The following is a 19,440-nucleotide window of genomic DNA, read 5'->3' as shown; positions in this document are numbered from 1 at the left end:
GTTGATGGAGATCCAGCAGCACGACGGCGTGGTGGTGGAAGCAACGGTGGTCTCGGCAGGGCTTCGCCAAGCTCAACGAGAGGGAGAGGTGTCACGGGAGGGAGAGGGAGGCGCCAGGGGCTAGGGTGCACAGCCCTCCCTCCCCCCTCTTTTTATAGGGGTCTGGGGGGGGCCCTCTAGATCCCATCTAGATGGGGGGGGGCGGTGGCCAAGGGGGGTGGCTTGCCCCCCAAGCCAAGTGGGGCGCCCCCATCCCTAGGGTTTCCAACCCTAGGCACAGGGAGAGGCCCAAGGGGGGCGCACCAGCCCATCAGGGGCTGGTTCCCCTCCCACTTCAGCCCATGGGGCCCTCCGGGATAGGTGGCCCCACCCGGTGGACCCCCGGGACCCTTCCGGTGGTCCCGGTACAATACCGGTGACCCCCGAAACTTTCCCGGTGGTCGAAACTGGACTTCCTATATACAATTCTTCACCTCCGGACCATTCGGGAACTCTTCGTGACGTCTGGGATCTCATCCGGGACTCTGAACAACTTTCGGGTTACTGCATACTAATATCTCAACAACCATAGCGTCACCGAACCTTAAGTGTGTAGACCCTATGGGTTCGTGAGACACGCAGACATGACCGAGACGACTCTCCGGTCAATAACCAACAGCGGGATCTGGATACCCATGTTGGCTCCCACATGCTCCTCGATGATCTCATCGGGTGAACCACGATGTCGAGGATTCAATCAATCCCGTATACAATTCCCTTTGTCAATCGGTACGTTACTCGCCCGAGACTCGATCGTCGGTATCCCAATACCTCGTTCAATCTCGTTACCGGCAAGTCACTTTACTCGTACCATAATGCATGATCCCATGATCAACCACTTGGTCACATTGAGCTCATTATGATGATGCATTACCGAGTGGGCCCAGAGATACCTCTCCGTCATACGGAGTGACAAATCCCAGTCTCGATTCGTGCCAACCCAACAGACACTTTAGGAGATACCCGTAGTGCACCTTTATAGTCACCCAGTTACGTTGTGATGTTTGGCACACCCAAAGCACTCCTACGGTATCCGGGAGTTGCACAATCTCATGGTCTAAGGAAATGATACTTGACATTCGGAAAAGCTCTAGCAAACGAACTACACGATCTTTGAGCTATGCTTAGGATTGGGTCTTGTCCATCACATCATTCTCCTAATGATGTGATCCCGTTATCAATGACATCTAATGTCCATAGTCAAGAAACCATGACTATCTTTTGATCAACGAGCTAGTCAACTAGAGGCTCACTAGGGACGTGTTGTGGTCTATGTATTCACACATGTATTACGATTTTCGGATAACACAATTATAGCATGAATAATAGACAATTATCATGAACAAGGAAATAGAATAATAACCATTTTATTATTATCTCTAGGGCATATTTCCAACAAGTTCGCCACCAGTGAAAATAAAGCACAAGCAGACAGCAGATTACATACACTGGGCATCAAAGATCGTCACCAGTGCAAATAAACACGCCGACAAAATAATATACAGAACCAACATCACTTCAATAGAGTTCAAGAAAGGTTAGCCCTGCTCGGGAGCTGCAGCGCAAGCAGCTGAGCAAGCTGATGAGACTGCGCTTGTTTGACGCTTATATCCTCCTCATTCTGAAAGAGAAACAAGCAGACAGATGACAGGTTTTGCACATATAAGTATCAGTGCTGACAATTCATCACATTTCTTATTGGCGAATAAAGAGACGCAGTTTGAAATAGCATTGACACAATATGGTATTGTTCAGGTTAAGACATGACATGAAATGACATTGTGAAGGAGTTGGTAGCTTCAGACACCACTAGCTTACATATCAAGAACTCATAAGCATCAATGGTTAGTGTGCTATCAATTTATCCCATTTGGGTTGGCAAGTAAAGAGACAGTTTACATAATAGTAGAATAATATGACATTGTTCATAGTTAAGACATTGCAAAATATGACATTGTGCTGTAGTGGGTAGTTTCACCACACCACTGGATTACGGATCAAGAACAGAAGCATACATGTAGTGAAAAAGAAGATCACTTGCTCTGTATAGTTTAATTTACATGGTATGAAGAATGAACTTGGTTGTACAATTGAAAACTTAAATTGAGAAGGACAAAATTTTGTTTATGAACTTCATAATAAACTTTAAACATGCAATTTGATGCAAACACCAAAAATAAACAGCTGTTGCAGTCATGCCTAACCAAATATACACAATAAAGTTTGAAGGCTTGAGAAGGACAAACTTACATTAGTGATGAAGATCGGCTCTATAAAGCCCTTGTTCATGCTGATGGGGGGGGGGCAATTCAAGAGGTTTACCACATAATATTCTTCATAACCATTGCCTTTATTCTACATTTTGTTAAGAGTAAATATAGATGTGATAATATAATAAAAAATGGAGAATATTTAAGATAAGATGAAGAGTAATGCTACATAAACAAGTATCTATAAATGTAAGTACAACGATACAGGCAAAATGTATAGCCAAAAGCAATGCAGAGCTAAACTTCTTCAGTACCATTGGTTTTATCCAACCTTATGGTAAGAGTAAATATAGATCTGATGTGTAGAAAATGGAGGGCAAAGGAAAATAAGATGCATAGTGATGGTACATGAATAACTAACTGTCAATATAAGTACACTGATAAAGGATCGCAGGCACTTACAAGAACAATGCAGAGCTAAAGTTTTTCATTGGCATTGGGTATATTCTACATTAATGTAACCATTAACACAGATCTGATAATTTGGAGCGAATAATTGATAAGCAAGCTATCATGCATACTGCTGTCACATAATGAACCAGGTATGAATGCAACTATAGTGACACAGGACAACAAGTACTAACAAGAGCAGAGCAGCGGGCAACACATTTGCGATATCTTGTCGTCCTTTTCAAACCGGAATTCTTCTTCGAGCAGATTTCCTGCAAAAGAGATCCGTAAGGCATATCGGAAAAGTACAAGTTCAGGTTGTCATGTGATATCATAGACAGTACCTCATCCTGGGAACGAGACCAATGCATAACAAGGTTTTCCCATTCAATGTCTTCTAAATTTAGAATAGGAGACTTCACCGGAAATTCGTTTATATACTTGCCATCAAAGTGTGTTTTCCTCAGGTAACACTGATACTGCTGCAATGCTTTCTTGAAAAGCGCAAGCAAGATTTGCTTGTCATGACTATCCAGATCAACCCTCGTCTACTTACAACAATGTACTGTAAATCATTGATGTGTTCGATCAGTAGAAAACAGGAAAATAATCACCATGAATAATAGCACTTACACATAAGTGGGATAGGAAGATGTGAAAATGGTGTTTGTCTGCACTATAATATTCCCATGATGGGAATATATGCACGTAGTTCATAACAACATTGAAAGCATTGTCTTTTAAACTTGAAATAACTGGAATGAGGTTCGAATGGGCAGAAATTGGCCATCTCTGCAGTTGGGATAGGTCTTCGGCCGGTGGACTTGCTGTACTTTTTGCTGGAGTGGGATTTTTCTATGGTACGACTGGTGCTATGGAAACTGAAATCAACATACCTTTTACTGGAGTGCAGGTCCTGTGTGGTTGGGCTAGTGGTGTGGCCATTGAAGTATGGGTACAGTCTGTTGGAGTCGGTCCTACGTTTTGTGTCACTAGTTGTAGAGCCAATATAAGTGGGGTGCTATTTGATTTCTCCGGCACCACCACATTTTTCAAGGACTTTGCTGGCGCTCCTTTAGGTTCGGCAATCACCCTCTTCCTTTTTGATGTCTGATGCACAAGAACAATATTTGAGTGGGAAAACATGGTATGATGCCAGATGGAATATGTATTGATAATGGATGGGCATGGAATCTTGACATATGTGATGAGTAAACTAAGCAGATGGCGGTGCAACAAAGTAGAAGAAATGCAAGACACCTTATGCAAGATACGCGCAATCAATAAAACCTTGCCAAATTAGAACATGCACCTTGATGGGTGAACATGACGTGCCATCTGCCCTCAGCTCCTCGAGGTCAAGAATAGTCATTAGGATCATATTCTGAACAAGAATCTGCAGGTGGGGGCATATGAGTTTCATTGCATCCAGAATGGAACTCAATGCCTTGGTGCCAAGTTTGTTAGTCATTGCAGTCTTCCATAATATTCTTCTGATGCACGCATTCTCATATTCATTGTGATTATGTACAATATCTGAGAAGCATGAAAACATAAATAGTAGTGGGATTATCTTTGTAATGTAGAGGATATTATAATATAATAGGGGCTCTCTATAAGCACGTGTGTGCTATCACTGGATTCTGATGAGAGAGCCCATGTGTGCTGTAATATGATGTGTGTAGATATAATCTGGCACAAGTACACAAAAAATAGGCTCCCTGTTGGGAGCTCCAGAAGTAAGGATAGTTAGCATATGATAGGTTCATAATATACTGTATAGAAAGTTTATTGCTAAACCATGATAACAAGAGCACAGAGCAACTAGGCAGACCGCAATGTACATAAAAGGGGTACACCATAACCAGCATATATAAATTGGGAAAATGGAACTGGCTAGAAAATACAGTGTTGTATTACCGCTACTAATTAAAAGCCTATCGATCATGTACATGCCACACTACAAAAAAATACACTTCCATGATGATACATGTTTGTCACAGTAGGTCACATTTTCTGTCATGCATGTACATCCATGACGATTTTATGATAGAATTAAGATAGTCATACCTGTGCTGTCGTAGAAGTGTTTTATGACAATACCAAAATTATCATCACGGAAGTGTTCACTTCCATGACGATAAATAACGCATCATGGAAGTGCTTTCGTCAAGGGTAACCGACACGTGGCATCCACCATAATGGGTCGCCGTTAAGCTATCGGGTCCGATTTTGGATTCGATAACCCATTAATAGCCCAGACCAATGGCGAATTTCCATGTGTAAAATTCTCATTGGCCAAAGGAAACATGTGTCAGCTCATCATTGGGTCAGATAGGTGCCTATGATATGTCGACATGTGCGATGGCCCACCACTGGCCCATTTTACAAAGGGCGGCCCGTTTGACTTGGTCAAAAGTTAGCGGGCCGGCTCATGAAAAGCATGTCAAAGGTTTGTTCATAAATAGCCCATTTTACGGCCCGGTAACTCACGACCCATTAGGGCCTTCCCGAAATCGTCCCAACAGCGTCATGTGGGCCGTCGAATATAACACAGCCCGTTTCACTTTCGGCCCATGTATGGCCCATGACGTCTTTCGGCCCATATGAGGCCTTTCGTATCTTTAGGCTCTTTAGTGGCCCACTGTGACTCTAGCCCATAATGTATAGTAAATTTCTTTGTACCCATTAACGGCCCATGATTCACATGGGCCGTTTCCAGCCCGTGTTAGCTTTCGGCCTATTGACGACCCATACGTTCTTGGGCTCCTTTCCGGCCCTCGATTACTTCTGGCCCGTTACTGGCCTGTTTCCCTAATGGGCCAAATTCGTCCCATGGACAAAATTGGCCTGTTTGTTGCATGTTAACCCGTTGCGCCGTTTCCAGCCCGTCCTATATTCTGGCCCACTGACGACCAATTATGCTTGTGACAGAATTATGCCTTTGCTGTCTTCCAGCATGTTAACGGCCCGTTACAGTGTTGGCCCGATACCAATTACGCCTGTTTACGACCCATGTGGACCCATTTATCCGACGGCCTGAGGCCCACCGATTCAATGGCCCATTGGAGGCCCATTTATCCGACGGCCCGTAGATCCTACGGCCTATAGTAGGGTCAAGGTTACCACGGTCCTTATATGGCCCATGATTGTTGCGACCACTAGCAAACCAGGGAAAAAGAAGACTAGGAAATAAATAAGCCCGAAACTAATGCTAGGCTATTAAGGCGATTGCACAGATTACATTCACTGGGCATCAAAGTTCGCCACTAGTGCAAATATAGGGAACACCCTACACTATACAAAAATGTCTTGCTATTTTCTTCAGCCGGTGGCTGCACGTTAAGAACAAGTTTTGTATCGCAACAAAACAAATTACAACCATAAACAAAAGGAAGGTTGGCATAAAAGTTAATAGTCTGGCAGATAAGTGCACCACCAGAAGTTCAGAAGCTCAGTTCATTTTACCAGACTGTTATGTTTTCATGCTGTATTGTCCGATGGAGCACCATAACCTTCGCCTTAATTTCTCCTAGGCTCCTGAACAACATAGCAAATGTCTGATAGTCTGGTTTCAAAACCATGCATATCTTGACGACATCGAACAATGGCTGTCCTTGTTTCATAAAGGGTCTCTGTTAGGGAATGGATTTGTGTGTGGAGCGCAGATATAACATTGCTTTGATCTTGCATATCTTGATCATGAGGCCGTTTGGACGAGATTGCCTTAACAACCAACCCAGTATTATGCAGGAACGTGCTTTTGGCACTCTTAGTGGACAGGTACCGACCCGCTGCAGCAAGAGGTGACATTGCAGTTATATTTGCCTTGTCACGTTCAGAAGGTGGCGGTTCCACCATTTTTCCCATAGCTTGCTGAAAAATTGAGTATTTACATTAGTACTACTAGAACAGAAGATATTAAGGAGGCAGCAAAACCAAACAAAATAGCTTTGGTTTATATACAGAACTTATTCTGGTGAACCCGTGTAAAATATTAGTTGTATTTTACTGCAAAGTACATAATAAAACCATGTACCAAACATATGACCATGTACCCTGGCTAATGTATTATATATTTATTCACATTGTATTGACAGCTAAGGATAAAGAGACAAAGTTTATAATACGGTAAGCATAGTATGACATCATTCATATGGCAAAACAACTGAGAACAGACAAACAAGCAATTGTAACGTTGTGTGGGCAAGTCCAACACATAACTAGATTACAGATCAAGATCAAAGGAACATCACTCCTCTCTTTTAAACCTTGTAAGGTGCAATGATACACTAAGAAAATTGTGTATAAAATTGAAAAGAGTAATAGACATTGGCTGCAAACCATGCAGTTCAATGCACAAGTCAGAGTAACTAGTAGTTAAAAGGCATGAGGATTAAGGACTGACAACAACGGCTTTGACTGGTGTAGTCATGCCCTTCGTCTTGCCGGTGTGACAGTCCTTGAAGATTTCCACAACATTTAGTTCAGGTACTTTTTGGTCCTTGCAGGCTTTCCTCTGCATTTGGAACAAGTCAATATAGATATGATAATATGGCATAGTGATACGCCTCCAACGTATCTATAATTTTTGATTGTTCCATGCTATTATATTATCAATCTTGGATGTTTTTATGCATTTATATGCTATTTTATATGATTTTTGGGACTAACCTATTAACCTAGAGCCCAGTGCTAGTGCCAGTTTCTGTTTTTTCCTTATTTTTGAGTATCGTAGAAAAGGAATATCAAACAGAGTCCAATTGACCTGAAAATTTACGGAGATCATTTTTGGACCAGAAGAAGCCCATGGAGCATCGGAGATGGACTAGAAGAGTCCCTAGGCCACCACGAGGGTGGGGGCGCGCCCTACCCCCTGGGCGCGCCCCTGCCTCGTGGCCGCCTCGTGGACCCCCGGACTTGTTCCCGATACCAACGCCTCTTATATATCCCCAAACTTCCATAAAATAACCTAGATCAGGAGTTCCGCCGCCTCAAGCCTCTGTAGCCACCAAAAACCAATCAGGACCCTGTTCCGGCACCCTGCTGGAGGGGGGATCCATCACCGGTGGCCATCTTCATCATCTCGGCGCTCTCCATGACGAGGATGGAGTAGTTCACCCTCGGGGCTGAGGGTATGTACCAGTAGCTATGTGTTTGATCTCTCTCTCCCTCCCTCCCCCCTCTCTCTCTCGTGTTCTTGATTCAACACGATCTTGATGTACCGCGAGCTTTGCTATTATAGTTAGATCTTATGATGTTTCTCCCCCTCTATCTCCTTGTGATGGATTGAGTTCTCCCTTTGAAGTTATCTTATCGAATTGAGTCTTTAAGGATTTGAGAACACTTGATGTATGTCTTGCATGTGCTTATCTGTGGTGACAATGGGATATTCACGTGATCCACTTGATGTATGTTTTGGTGATCAACTTGCGAGTTCCGTGACCTTGTGAACTTATGCATAGGGTTTGGCATTTTCGTCTTGACTCTCTAGTAAAAACTTTGGGGTACTCTTTGAAGTTCTTTATGTTGGTTGAATAGATGAATCTGAGATTGTGTGATGCATATCGTATAATCATACCCACTGATACTTGATGTGACATTGGAGTATCTAGGTGACATTAGGGTTTTGGTTGATTTGTGTCTTAAGGTGTTATTCTAGTACAAACTCTAGGATAGATTGAACGGAAAGAATAGCTTCGTGTTATTTTACTATGGACTCTTGAATAGATTGATCAGAAAGGATGACTTTGAGGTGGTTTCGTACCCTACAATAATCTCTTCATTTGTTCTCCGCTATTAGTGACTTTGGAGTGACTCTTTGTTGCATGTTGAGGGATTGTTATATGATCCAATTATGTTATTATTGTTGAGAGAACTTGCACTAGTGAAAGTATGAACCCTAGGCCTTGTTTCAACGCATTGCAATACCGTTTTCACTCACTTTTATCATTAGTTACCTTGCTGTTTTTATATTTTCAGATTACAAAAACCTATATCCACCATCCATATTGCACTTGTATCACTATCTCTTCGCCGAACTAGTGCACCTATACAATTTACCATTGTATTGGGTGTGTTGGGGACACAAGAGTCTCTTTGCTATTTGGTTGCAGGGTGGTTTGAGAGAGACCATCTTCATCCAACGCCTCCCACGGATTGATAAACCTTAGGTCATCCACTTGAGGGAAATTTGCTTCTGTCCTACAAACCTCTGCACTTGGAGGCCCAACAACGTCTATAAGAAGAAGGTTGTGTAGTAGACATCAAGCTCTTTTCTGGTGACGTTGCCGGGGAAGTTAGCGCTTGAAGGTATGTATTTAGATCTTGCAATCGAATCTTTCTGTTTCTTGTTTTATCTGTAGTTCAGTCTATAAAAGAAAACTACAAAAAATGGAATTAAGGTTGCCTCATATGCTTCATCTTTTTGATGTCTTTCGTGAAAATAAGGATTCCGATAATTGTGCCAAAGTGTTAGAAGAGGAATGTATTAAAATGTTTGGCACTGAATCTTTGGATGATGAGCATGATTGCAATGTTGTTAGTATGAATTATTTGAATATCCATGATGCTAATGATATGAAAAGCCACAAGCTTGGGGATGCTATGTTTGATGAAGATGATATTCTTTGTCCCCCAAGTTTTGATGAGCAAATTTATTTTGATGATAGCATGCCTCCTATTTATGATGATTATATTGATGAAAGTGGGTTTGGAAGAGTGTCAACTTTAGGAAGTAATGATCCCACTATTTTGGAGGGTGTTGAATCATAGTGTGATAATTATGAAAGTGGATTTGGAGAGGTCATGACTTTATTTTAGTGACGAATCCACTATTTCGGAAGAGGTTCCAATTGATTATGAGAACAAAGTTGCTATCTATGATGATTATTATGATGACATGTATGCTATAAAGATTAATGATAACCATGAAACTTGTCATCATGATTTTTATTTTCAATTGTATTATGCCTGACATGTTAGTTATTTTGTTGAGGTTGCTCCCACTTCTATTCATGAGAAGAAATCTGCTTATGTGGAGAGTAATAAAAATTCTATGCTTGTGGCTCATGAAAAGAATGCTTTATGTGATAGTTATATTGTTGAATTCATTCATGATGCTACTGAAAATTATTATGAGGGAGGAATATATGCTTGTAGGAATTGCAATAATATCAAGTTTCCTCTCTATGTGTTGAAAATCTTGAAGTTATGCTTGTTTTGCCTTCCTATGCTAGTTGATCATTGTTCCCATAAGTTGTTTGATCACAAAATCCCTATGCATAGGAAGTGGGTTAGACTTAAATGTGCTTGTCATATGCTTCATGATGCTCCCATTATGTTTCAATTCTTATCTTTTATGTGAGCATCATTGAAATTATCATGCCTAGCTAGAAAGACATTAAAGAAAAGCGCTTGTTGGGAGACAACCCAACACCTTTACCTACTCTTTTTGTGTGTTCACATGATTAAGCTACTGTAGTAATCATGTTTTATAGCTTTTGTTTCAATAAAGTGCCTAGTAAAGCCATTAGGATCTTCTTGGGTGATTGTTGTTTGATCTAGCTGATAAAAACAGAAAGTATGCACGCATGAAAATAATAATTATTTTTTACCAGAGTGATAAAATACCAATTCCAACTGCAGTAGAACAATATACCTTTTATCCTGGTCTTCCTAATTTTTCAGAATTTTTGGAGTTGCAGAAGTATTCGAAATCTCCAGATTACTACAGACTGTTCTATTTTTGACAGATTCTGTTTTCATTGTGTTGTTTGCTTATTTTATGAATCTATGAGTAGTATCGGAGGGTATGAACCATAGAGAAGTTGTAACACAGTAGATATTACACCAATATGAATTTAGAATGAGTTCACAACAGTACCTAAGTGGTGATTTATTTTCTTATACTAATGGAGCTTACAAGTTTTCTGTTAAGTTTTGTGTTGTGAAGTTTTCAAGTTTTGGGTAAAGATTCGATGGACTATGGAATAAGGAGTGGAAAGAGCCTAAGCATGGGGCTGCCCAAGGCAACCCAAGGTAATATTCAAGGAGAACCAAGAGCCTAAGCTTGGGGATGCCCCGGAGGGCATCCCCTCTTTCGTCTTCGTTCATCGGTAACTTTACTTGAGGCTATATTTTATTCACCACATGATATGTGTTTTGCTTGGAGCGTCATTTTATTTTCTTTTGTTTTGCTTGCTGTTTGAATAAAATACCAAGATCTAAAATTCTTAAATGTTAGAGAGTCTTCACAGAGTTGCATGATTATTCAACTACTCATTGATCTTCACTTATATCTTTCGGAGTAGTTTGTCGTTTGCTCTAGTGCTTCACTTATATCTTTTAGAGAATGATTGTGGTTTTATTTTGAAGAAATTAATGAACTCTCATGCTTCACTTATATTATTTTGAGATTCTTTTAGAACAGCATGGTAATTTGCTTTGGTTATAAAATTAGTCCTATTATGATGGGCATTCAAGATAGGTATGATAAAAACTTTCATATAGAGTGCATTGAATAGTTTAATACTTGATAATTATTTTGAGATATAAAGATGGTCATATTAGAGTCGTGCTAGTTGAGTAATTGTGAAATTGAGAAATACTTGTGTTGAGGTTTGCAAGTCCCGTAGCATGCACGTATGGTAACCGTTGTGTGACAAATTTGAAGCATGAGGTGTTCTTTGATTGCCTTCCTTATGAGTGGCGGTCAGGGACGAGCGATGGTCTTTTCCTACCAATCTATCCCCCTAGGATCATGCACGTAGTACTTGGTTTTGATGACTTGTAGATTTTTGCAATAAGTACGTGAGTTCTTTATGACTAATGTCGAGTCCATGGATTATACACACTCTCACCCTTCCATCATTGCTAGCCTCCCTTGTGCAGCGTAATTTCGCCGGTACCATAAACCCATCATTTACCTTCCTCAAAACAGCCACCATACCTACCTATTATGGCATTTCCATAGTCATTCCAAGATATATTGCCATGCAACTTTCCACCGTTCCATTTATCATGACACGCTTCATCATAGTCATATTGCTTTGCATGATCATGTAGTTGACATCATATTTGTGGCATGGACACCCTTCATAATTTTTTATACATGTCACTCTTGATTCATTGCACATCCCGGTACACCACCGGAGGCATTCACATAGAGTCATATTTTGTTCTAAGTATCGAGTTGTAATTCTTGAGTTGTAAGTAAATAAAAGTGTGATGATCTTCATTATTATAGCATTGTCCCATGTGTGGAAAGGATGATGGAGACTATGATTCCCCCACAAGTCGGGATGAGACTCCGGGCGAAAAATAAAAAAAATAAAAAAATAGGCCATTAAAAGGGAGAAGGCCCAAACAAAATAAAAAAATGAGAGAAAAAGAGAGAAGGGGCAATGTTACTATCCTTTTTCCACACTTGTGCTTCAAAGTAGGACCATGATATTCATGATAGAGAGTCTCTTATGTTGTCACTTTCATATACTAGTGGGATTTTTTCATTATAGAACTTGGCTTATATACTCCAATGATGGGCTTCCTCAAATTGCCCTAGGTCTTCGTGAGCAAGCAAGTTGGATGCACACCCACTTAGTTTCTTTTGTTGAGATTTCATACACTTATAGCTCTAGTGCATCCGTTGCATGGCAATCCCTACTCACTCACATTGATATCTGTTGGTGGGCATCTCCATAGCCCATTGATACGCCTAGTTGATGTGAGACTATCTTCCTCCTTTTTGTCTTCTCCACAACCATCATTCTATTCCACCTATAGTGCTATGTCCATGGCTCACGCTCATATATTGCATGAAAGTTGAAAAAGTTTGAAAAGGCTAAGTATGAAACAATTGCTTGGCTTGTTATCATGGTTGTGCATGATGGGAGCATTTTGTGTGATGAAAATGAAGAATGGCCAAACTATATGATTTTGTAGGGATGAGCTTTCTTTGGCTATGTTATTTTGAGAAGACATAAGTGCTTGGTTAGTATGCTTGAAGTATTATTATCTTTATGTCAGTATTAAACTTTTGTCTTGAATCTTTTGGATCTGAACATTCATGCCACAATAAAGAAAATTACATTGAAAATTATGTTAGGTAGCATTCCACATCAAAAATTCTGTTTTTTTATCATTTACCTACTCGAGGACGAGCAGGAATTAAGCTTAGGGATGCTTGATACATCTCCAACGTATCTATAATTTTTGATTGTTCCATGATATTATATTATCAATCTTGGATGTTTTATATGCATTTATATGCTATTTATGTGATTTTTGGGACTAACCTATTAACCTAGAGCCCAGTGCCAGTTTCTGTCTTTTCCTTGTTTTTGAGTATCGCAGAAAAGGAATATCAAATGGAGTCCAATTGACCTAAAAATTTACGGAGATCATTTATGGACCAGAAGAAGCCCACGGAGCATCGGAGATGGACCAGAAGAGTCCCAAGGCCACCACGAGGGTGGGGGTGATACATCTCCAACACATCTGTAATTTTTGATTGCTCCATGCTATATTATCTACTGTTTTGGACATTATTGGGCTTCATTATCCACTTTTATATTATTTTTGGGACTAACCTATTAACCGGAGGCCCAACCCAGAATTGCTGTTTTTTTTTGCCTATTTTAGGGTTTTGAAGAAAAGGAATATCAAACGGAGTCCAAACGGAATGAAACCTTTGGGAACGTGAACTTCTCACCGAACATGATCCAGGAGACTTGGACCCTACGTCAAGAAACAAAGGGGGAGGCCACGAGGTAGGGGGCGCGCCTACCCCCCAGGCGCGCCCTCCACCCTCGTGGGCCCCCTGTTGCTCCACCGACGCACTCCTTCCTCCTATATATACCTACATACCCCCAAGCGATTAGATACAGAGCCAAAACCCTAATTCCACCACCGCAACTTTCTGTATCCACGAGATCCAATCTTGGGGCCTGTTCCGGAGCTCCGCCAGAGGGGGTATCCATCACGAAGGGCTTCTACATCATCACCATAGCCCCTTCGATGAACTGTGAGTAGTTCACCTTAGACCTACGGGTCCATAGTTATTAGATAGACGGCTTCTTCTCTCTTTTTGGATCTCAATACAATGTTCTCCCCCTCTCTTGTGGAGAACTATTCGATGTAATCTTCTTTTTGCGGTGTGTTTGTTGAGACCGATGAATTGTGGGTTTATGATCAAGTCTACCTATGAACAATATTTGAATCTTCTCTGAATTCTTTTATGTATGATTGGTTATCTTTGCAAGTCTCTTCGAATTATCAGTTTGGTTTGGCCTACTAGATTGATCTTTCTTGCAATAGGAGAAGTGCTTAGCTTTGGGTTCAATCTTGCGGTGTCCTTTCCCAGCGACAGTAGGGGCAGCAAGGCACGTATTGTATTGTTTCCATCGAGGATAACAAGATAGGGTTTTCATCATATTGCATGAGTTTATCCCTCTACGTCATGCCATCTTGCTTAAGGTGTTACTCTGTTTTCATGAACTTAATACTCTAGATGCATGCTGGATAGCGGTCAATGAGTGGAGTAATAGTAGTAGATGCAGGCAGGAGTCGGTCTACTTGTCTCAGACGTGATACCTATATACATGATCATACCTAGATATTCTCATAACTATGCTCAATTATGTTAATTGTTCAACAATAATTCGTTCACCCACCGTAGAATACTTATGCTCTTGAGAGAAGCCACTAGTGAAACCTATGGCCCCCGGGTCTATCTTCATCATATTAATCTTCCAATACTTAGTTATTTCCTTTGCTTTTTTACTTTGCTTTTATTTTACTTTGCATCTTTATCGTAAAAATACCAAAAATACTATCTTACCATATCTATCAGATCTCACTCTCGTAAGTGGCCGTGTAGGGATTGACAACCCCTTATCGCGTTGGTTGTGAGGATTTATTTGTTTTTTGCAGGTATGAGGGACTCGCGCGTAGCCTCCTACTGGATTGATACCTTGGTTCTAAAAAACTGAGGGAAATACTTACGCTATTTTACTGCATCATCCCTTCCTCTTCGGGGAAAACCAACGTAGTGCTCAAGAGGTAGCAAGAAGGATTTCTGGCGCCGTTGCCGGGGAGTCTACGCAAAAGTCAATATACCAATTACCCATCACAATCCCTATCTCCCACATTACATTATTTGCCATTTGCCTCTCGTTTTCCTCTCCCCCACTTCACCCTTGCCGTTTTATTCGCCCTCTCTCTCTATCCTCCCTCTCTTTCCCGTTTGCCTCTTTTTGCCCGCTTGCTTTTTGTTTGCTTGTGTGTTGGATTGCTTGCTTGTCAAGATGGCACAAGATAACACTAAATTGTGTGAATTTACCAATACCAACAACAATGAATTTGTTAGCACTTCGATTTATCCTCTTACCGATGCTGAAGCTTGTGAAATTAATGCTGCCTTGCTGAATCTTGTCATGAAAGATCCGTTTTCCGGCCTTCCTAGTGAAGATGCTGCTACCCATCTAAATAGCTTCATTGATTTGTGTGATATGCAAAAGAAGAAAGATGTGGATAACGATATTGTTAAATTGAAGCTATTTCCTTTTTCGCTTAGAGATCGTGCTAAAGCTTGGTTTTCGTCTTTGCCTAAAAACAGTATTGATTCATGGAATAAGTGCAAAGATGCTTTTATCCCTAAGTATTTTCCTCCCACTAAGATCATCTCCCTTAGAAACGATATTATGAATTTTAAGCAACTTGATCATGAACATGTTGCAAAAGCTTGGGAGAGGATGAAATTAATGATACGTAATTGCCCTACTCATGGTTTGAATTTGTGGATGATTATACAATTTTTTTATGCCGGATTGAATTTTTCTTCTAGAAATCTTTTAGATTCAGCCGTGGGAGGCACTTTTATGGAAATCACTTTAGGATAAGCTACTAAACTCCTAGATAATATTATTGTTAATTATTCTCAATGGCATACTGAAAGATCTACTAATAAAAAGGTGCATGCGATAGAAGAAATTAATGTTTTGAGTAGAAAGATGGATGAACTTATGAAATTATTTGCTAGTAAAAGTGTTTCTTCTGATCCTAATGATATGCCCTTGTCTACTTTGATTGAGAATAGTAATGAATCTATGGATGTGAATTTAGTTGGTAGGAACAATTTTGGTAACAACGTGTATAGAGGAAATTTTAATCCTAGGCCTTATCCTAGTAATCCCTCTAATAATTATGGTAATTCCTACAACAATTCTTACAGAAATTTTAATAAGATGTCCTCTGATTTTGAATCTAATATTAAAGAATTTATTACTTTGCAAAAGAATTTCAATGCTTTGATTGAAGAAAATTGCTTAAGATTGATGAGTTGGCTAGGAACGTTGATAAAATTTCTCTTGTTGATTTTTTGAAACTTAGATCTATTCCACCTAAGCATGTTATCAATGAGTCTCTCAAAGCCATGAGAATTTCCATTGATGAGTGCAAAGAAAGAACCACTAGGATGCGTGCTAAGAAAGATGCCTTTATAGGAGCGTGTTCTTCTAGTTCCTATCAAAATAAAGATGAAGATCTAAAAGTTATTGATGTGTCCCCTATTAAATCTTTGTTTTGCAATATGAATCTTAATAATGATGGGACTGATTATGATCCACCTTTACCTAGAAGGCGTTCCAAGAATTCGGAGTTTTTAGACCTTGATGCTAAAATTGATGAAAGTGGGATCGAAGAAATTAAAACCCTAGATGTTGCTAAACCCACTATTTTGGATTTCAAGGAATTTAATTATGAAAATTGCTCTTTAATTGATTGTATTTCCTTGTTGCAATCCATGCTAAATTCTCCTCACACTTATAGTCAAAACAAAGCGTTCACTAAACATATCGTTGATACCTTGATGCAATCTTATGAAGAAAAACTTGAATTGGAAGTTTCTATCCCTAGAAAACTTTATGATGAGTTGGAACCAACTATTAAAATTAAGATTAAAGATCATGAGTCCTATGCTTTATGTGATTTGGGTGCTAGTGTTTCCACGATTCCAAAGACTTTGTGCGATTTGTTAGGTTTCCGTGATTTTGATGATTGCTCTCTAAACTTGCATCTTGTGGATTCCACTATTAAGAAACCTATGGGAAGAATTAATGATGTTCTTATTGTTGCAAATAGGAATTATGTCCTGACATAGATTTCAATCCTTCATGTCCTATTATTCTTGGTAGACCTTTCCTTAGAACGATTGGTGCAATTATTGATATGTAGGAAGGAAATATTAGATTACAATTTACATTAAATAAAGGCATGGAACACTTTCCTAGAAAGAAAATTAAATTACCTTATGAATCTATTATGAGAGCCACTTATGGATTGCCTACCAAAGATGGCGATACCTAGATCTATCCTTTTTTTGCCTAGCTAGGGGCGTTAAACGATAGCGCTTGTTGGGAGGCAACCCAATTTTATTTTTATTCCTTGCTTTTTGCTCCCGTTTAGTAATAAATAATTTATCTAGCCTCTGTTTAGGTTGTGTTTTTTTGTGTTTAATTAGTGTTTGTACCAAGTAGAACCGTTGGGAAGACTTGGGGAAAGTCTTGATATCTTGCTGTAAAAAACAGAAACTTTAGCGCTCACGAGAACTGCTGCCATTTTTATTTGGAAGGTTCTATTTAGTTCATATTATTTTTTGCATATGATTAATAGATAAATTCCTCACGTCCAGCAATTTATTTTAGAATTTTTGGGGTTCCAGATCTTGCGCTAGCTACAGATTACTACAGATTGTTCTGTTTTTGACAGATTCTGTTTTTCGTGTGTTGTTTGCTTATTTTGATGAATCTATGGCTAGTAAAATAGTTTATAAACCATAGATAAGTTTGAATAAAGTAGGTTTAACACCAATATAAATAAATAATGAGTTCATTACAGTACCTTGAAGTGGTCTTTTGTTTTCTTTCGCTAACGGAGCTCACGAGATTTTCTACTTTAAGTTTTGTGTTCTGAAGTTTTCAAGTTTTGGGTAAATATTTGATGGATTATGGAACAAGGAGTGGCAAGAGCCTAAGCTTGGGGATGCCCATGGCACCCCCAAGATAATCTAAGGACACCTAAAATCCAAAGCTTGGGGATGCCCCGGAAGGCATCCCCTCTTTTCGTCTACTTCTATCGGTAACTTTACTTGGAGCTATATTTTTATTCACCACATGATATGTGTTTTGCTTGGAGCATCTTGTATGATTTGAGTCTTTACTTTTTAGTTTACCACAATCATCCTTGATGTACACACCTTTTTAGAGAGCCATACATGATTTGGAATTTGTTAGAATACTCTATGTGCTTCGCTTATATCATTTGAGTTATATAGTTTTGCTCTAGTACTTCACTTATATCTTTTAGAGCATGGTGGTGGATTTGTTTTATAGAAACTATTGATCTCTCATGCTTCACTTAGATTATTTTGAGAGTCTTAAATAGCATGGTAATTTTATTAAATAATCCTAATATGCTAGGTGTTCAAGATTAATATTTTTTTCTTATGAGTGTTTTGAATACTAAGAGAAGTTTGATGCTTGATGATTGTTTTGAGATATGGAGGTAATAATATCAAAGTCGTGCTAGTTGAGTAGTTGTGAATTTGAGAAATGATTGTGTTGAAGTTTGCAAGTCCCATAGCATGCACGTATGGTAAACATTATGTAACAAATTTGAAACATGAGGTGTTATTTGATTGTCTTCCTTATGAGTGGCGGTCGGGGACGAGCGATGGTCTTTTCCTACCAATCTATCCCCCTAGGAGCATGCGCGTAGTGCTTGGTTTTTGATGACTTGTAGATTTTTGCAATAAGTATGTGAGTTCTTTATGACTAATGTTGAGTCCATGGATTATACACAGTCTCACCCTTCCATCATTGCTAGCCTCTTCAGTACCGTGCATTGCCCTTTCTCACATTGAGAGTTGGTGCAAACTTCGCCGGTGCCTCCAAACCCCGTGATATGATACGCTCTTTCACACATAAACCTCCTTATATCTTCCTTAAAACAGCCACCCTACCTACCTATTATGGCATTTCCATAGCCATTCCGAGATATATTGCCATGCAACTTTCCACCATTCCGTTTATCATGACACATTCATCATTGTCATATTGCTTAGCATGATCATGTAGTTGACATAGTATTTGTGGCAAAGCCACCATTCATAATTCTTTCATACATGTCACTCTTGGTCCATTGCATATCCCGGTACACCGCCGGAGGCATTCATATAGAGTCATATCTTGTTCTAAGTATCGAGTTGTAATTCTTGAGTTGTAAATAAATAGAAGTGTGATGACCATCATTCATAGAGAATTGTCCTAAAAAAAGAGAAAGGCCAAAGAAAAGAAAAAAGAAAGGCCAAATAAAATAATAATAATAAAGAAGGGACAATGCTACTATCCCTTTTCCACACTTGTGCTTCAAAGTAGCACCATAATCTTCATGATAGAGAGTCTTTTGTTTTGTCACTTTCATATACTAGTGGGAATTTTTCATTATAGAACTTGGCTTGTATATTCCAAAAATGGGCCTCCTCAAGTGCCCTAGGTCTTCGTGAGCAAGTAAGTTGGATGCACACCCACTTAGTTTCTTTTGTTGAGCTTTCATACATTTATAGCTCTAGTGCATCCGTTGCATGGCAATCCCTACTCCTTGCAATAACATCAATCGATGGGCATCTCCATAGCCCATTGATTAGCTTCGTTGATGTGAGACTTTCTCCTTTTTTGTCTTCTCC

At 39.6% G+C, this 19,440-nt stretch overlaps 1 protein-coding gene across 1 annotated transcript in view; it reads right to left on the bottom strand.

The window, feature by feature from the left end:
• Window positions 1-1,567: 1,567 nt before the first annotated feature.
• The window catches only part of LOC147979187 (uncharacterized), a 64,452-nt gene continuing 46,579 nt past the window's right edge, over window positions 1,568-19,440 (bottom strand). The window contains exons 3-7 of the mRNA XM_087515074.1: window positions 3,333-3,454; window positions 3,044-3,247; window positions 2,894-2,971; window positions 2,290-2,394; window positions 1,568-1,660 (exon numbers count right to left, since the gene is read on the bottom strand). Of these exons, the coding sequence (XP_087371200.1) occupies window positions 1,568-1,660; window positions 2,290-2,394; window positions 2,894-2,971; window positions 3,044-3,247; window positions 3,333-3,454 (602 nt within the window). The remainder of the gene's footprint in view (window positions 1,661-2,289; window positions 2,395-2,893; window positions 2,972-3,043; window positions 3,248-3,332; window positions 3,455-19,440) is intronic.

Source organism: Triticum urartu, chromosome 3A (assembly GCF_056163025.1).
Source record: "Triticum urartu cultivar PI428250 chromosome 3A, HENAU_Tu73, whole genome shotgun sequence".
Taxonomy (NCBI): domain Eukaryota; kingdom Viridiplantae; phylum Streptophyta; class Magnoliopsida; order Poales; family Poaceae; genus Triticum; species Triticum urartu.
Note: the sequence above shows the minus strand (reverse complement) of the source record. Positions and strands in the feature narration are given on the sequence as shown.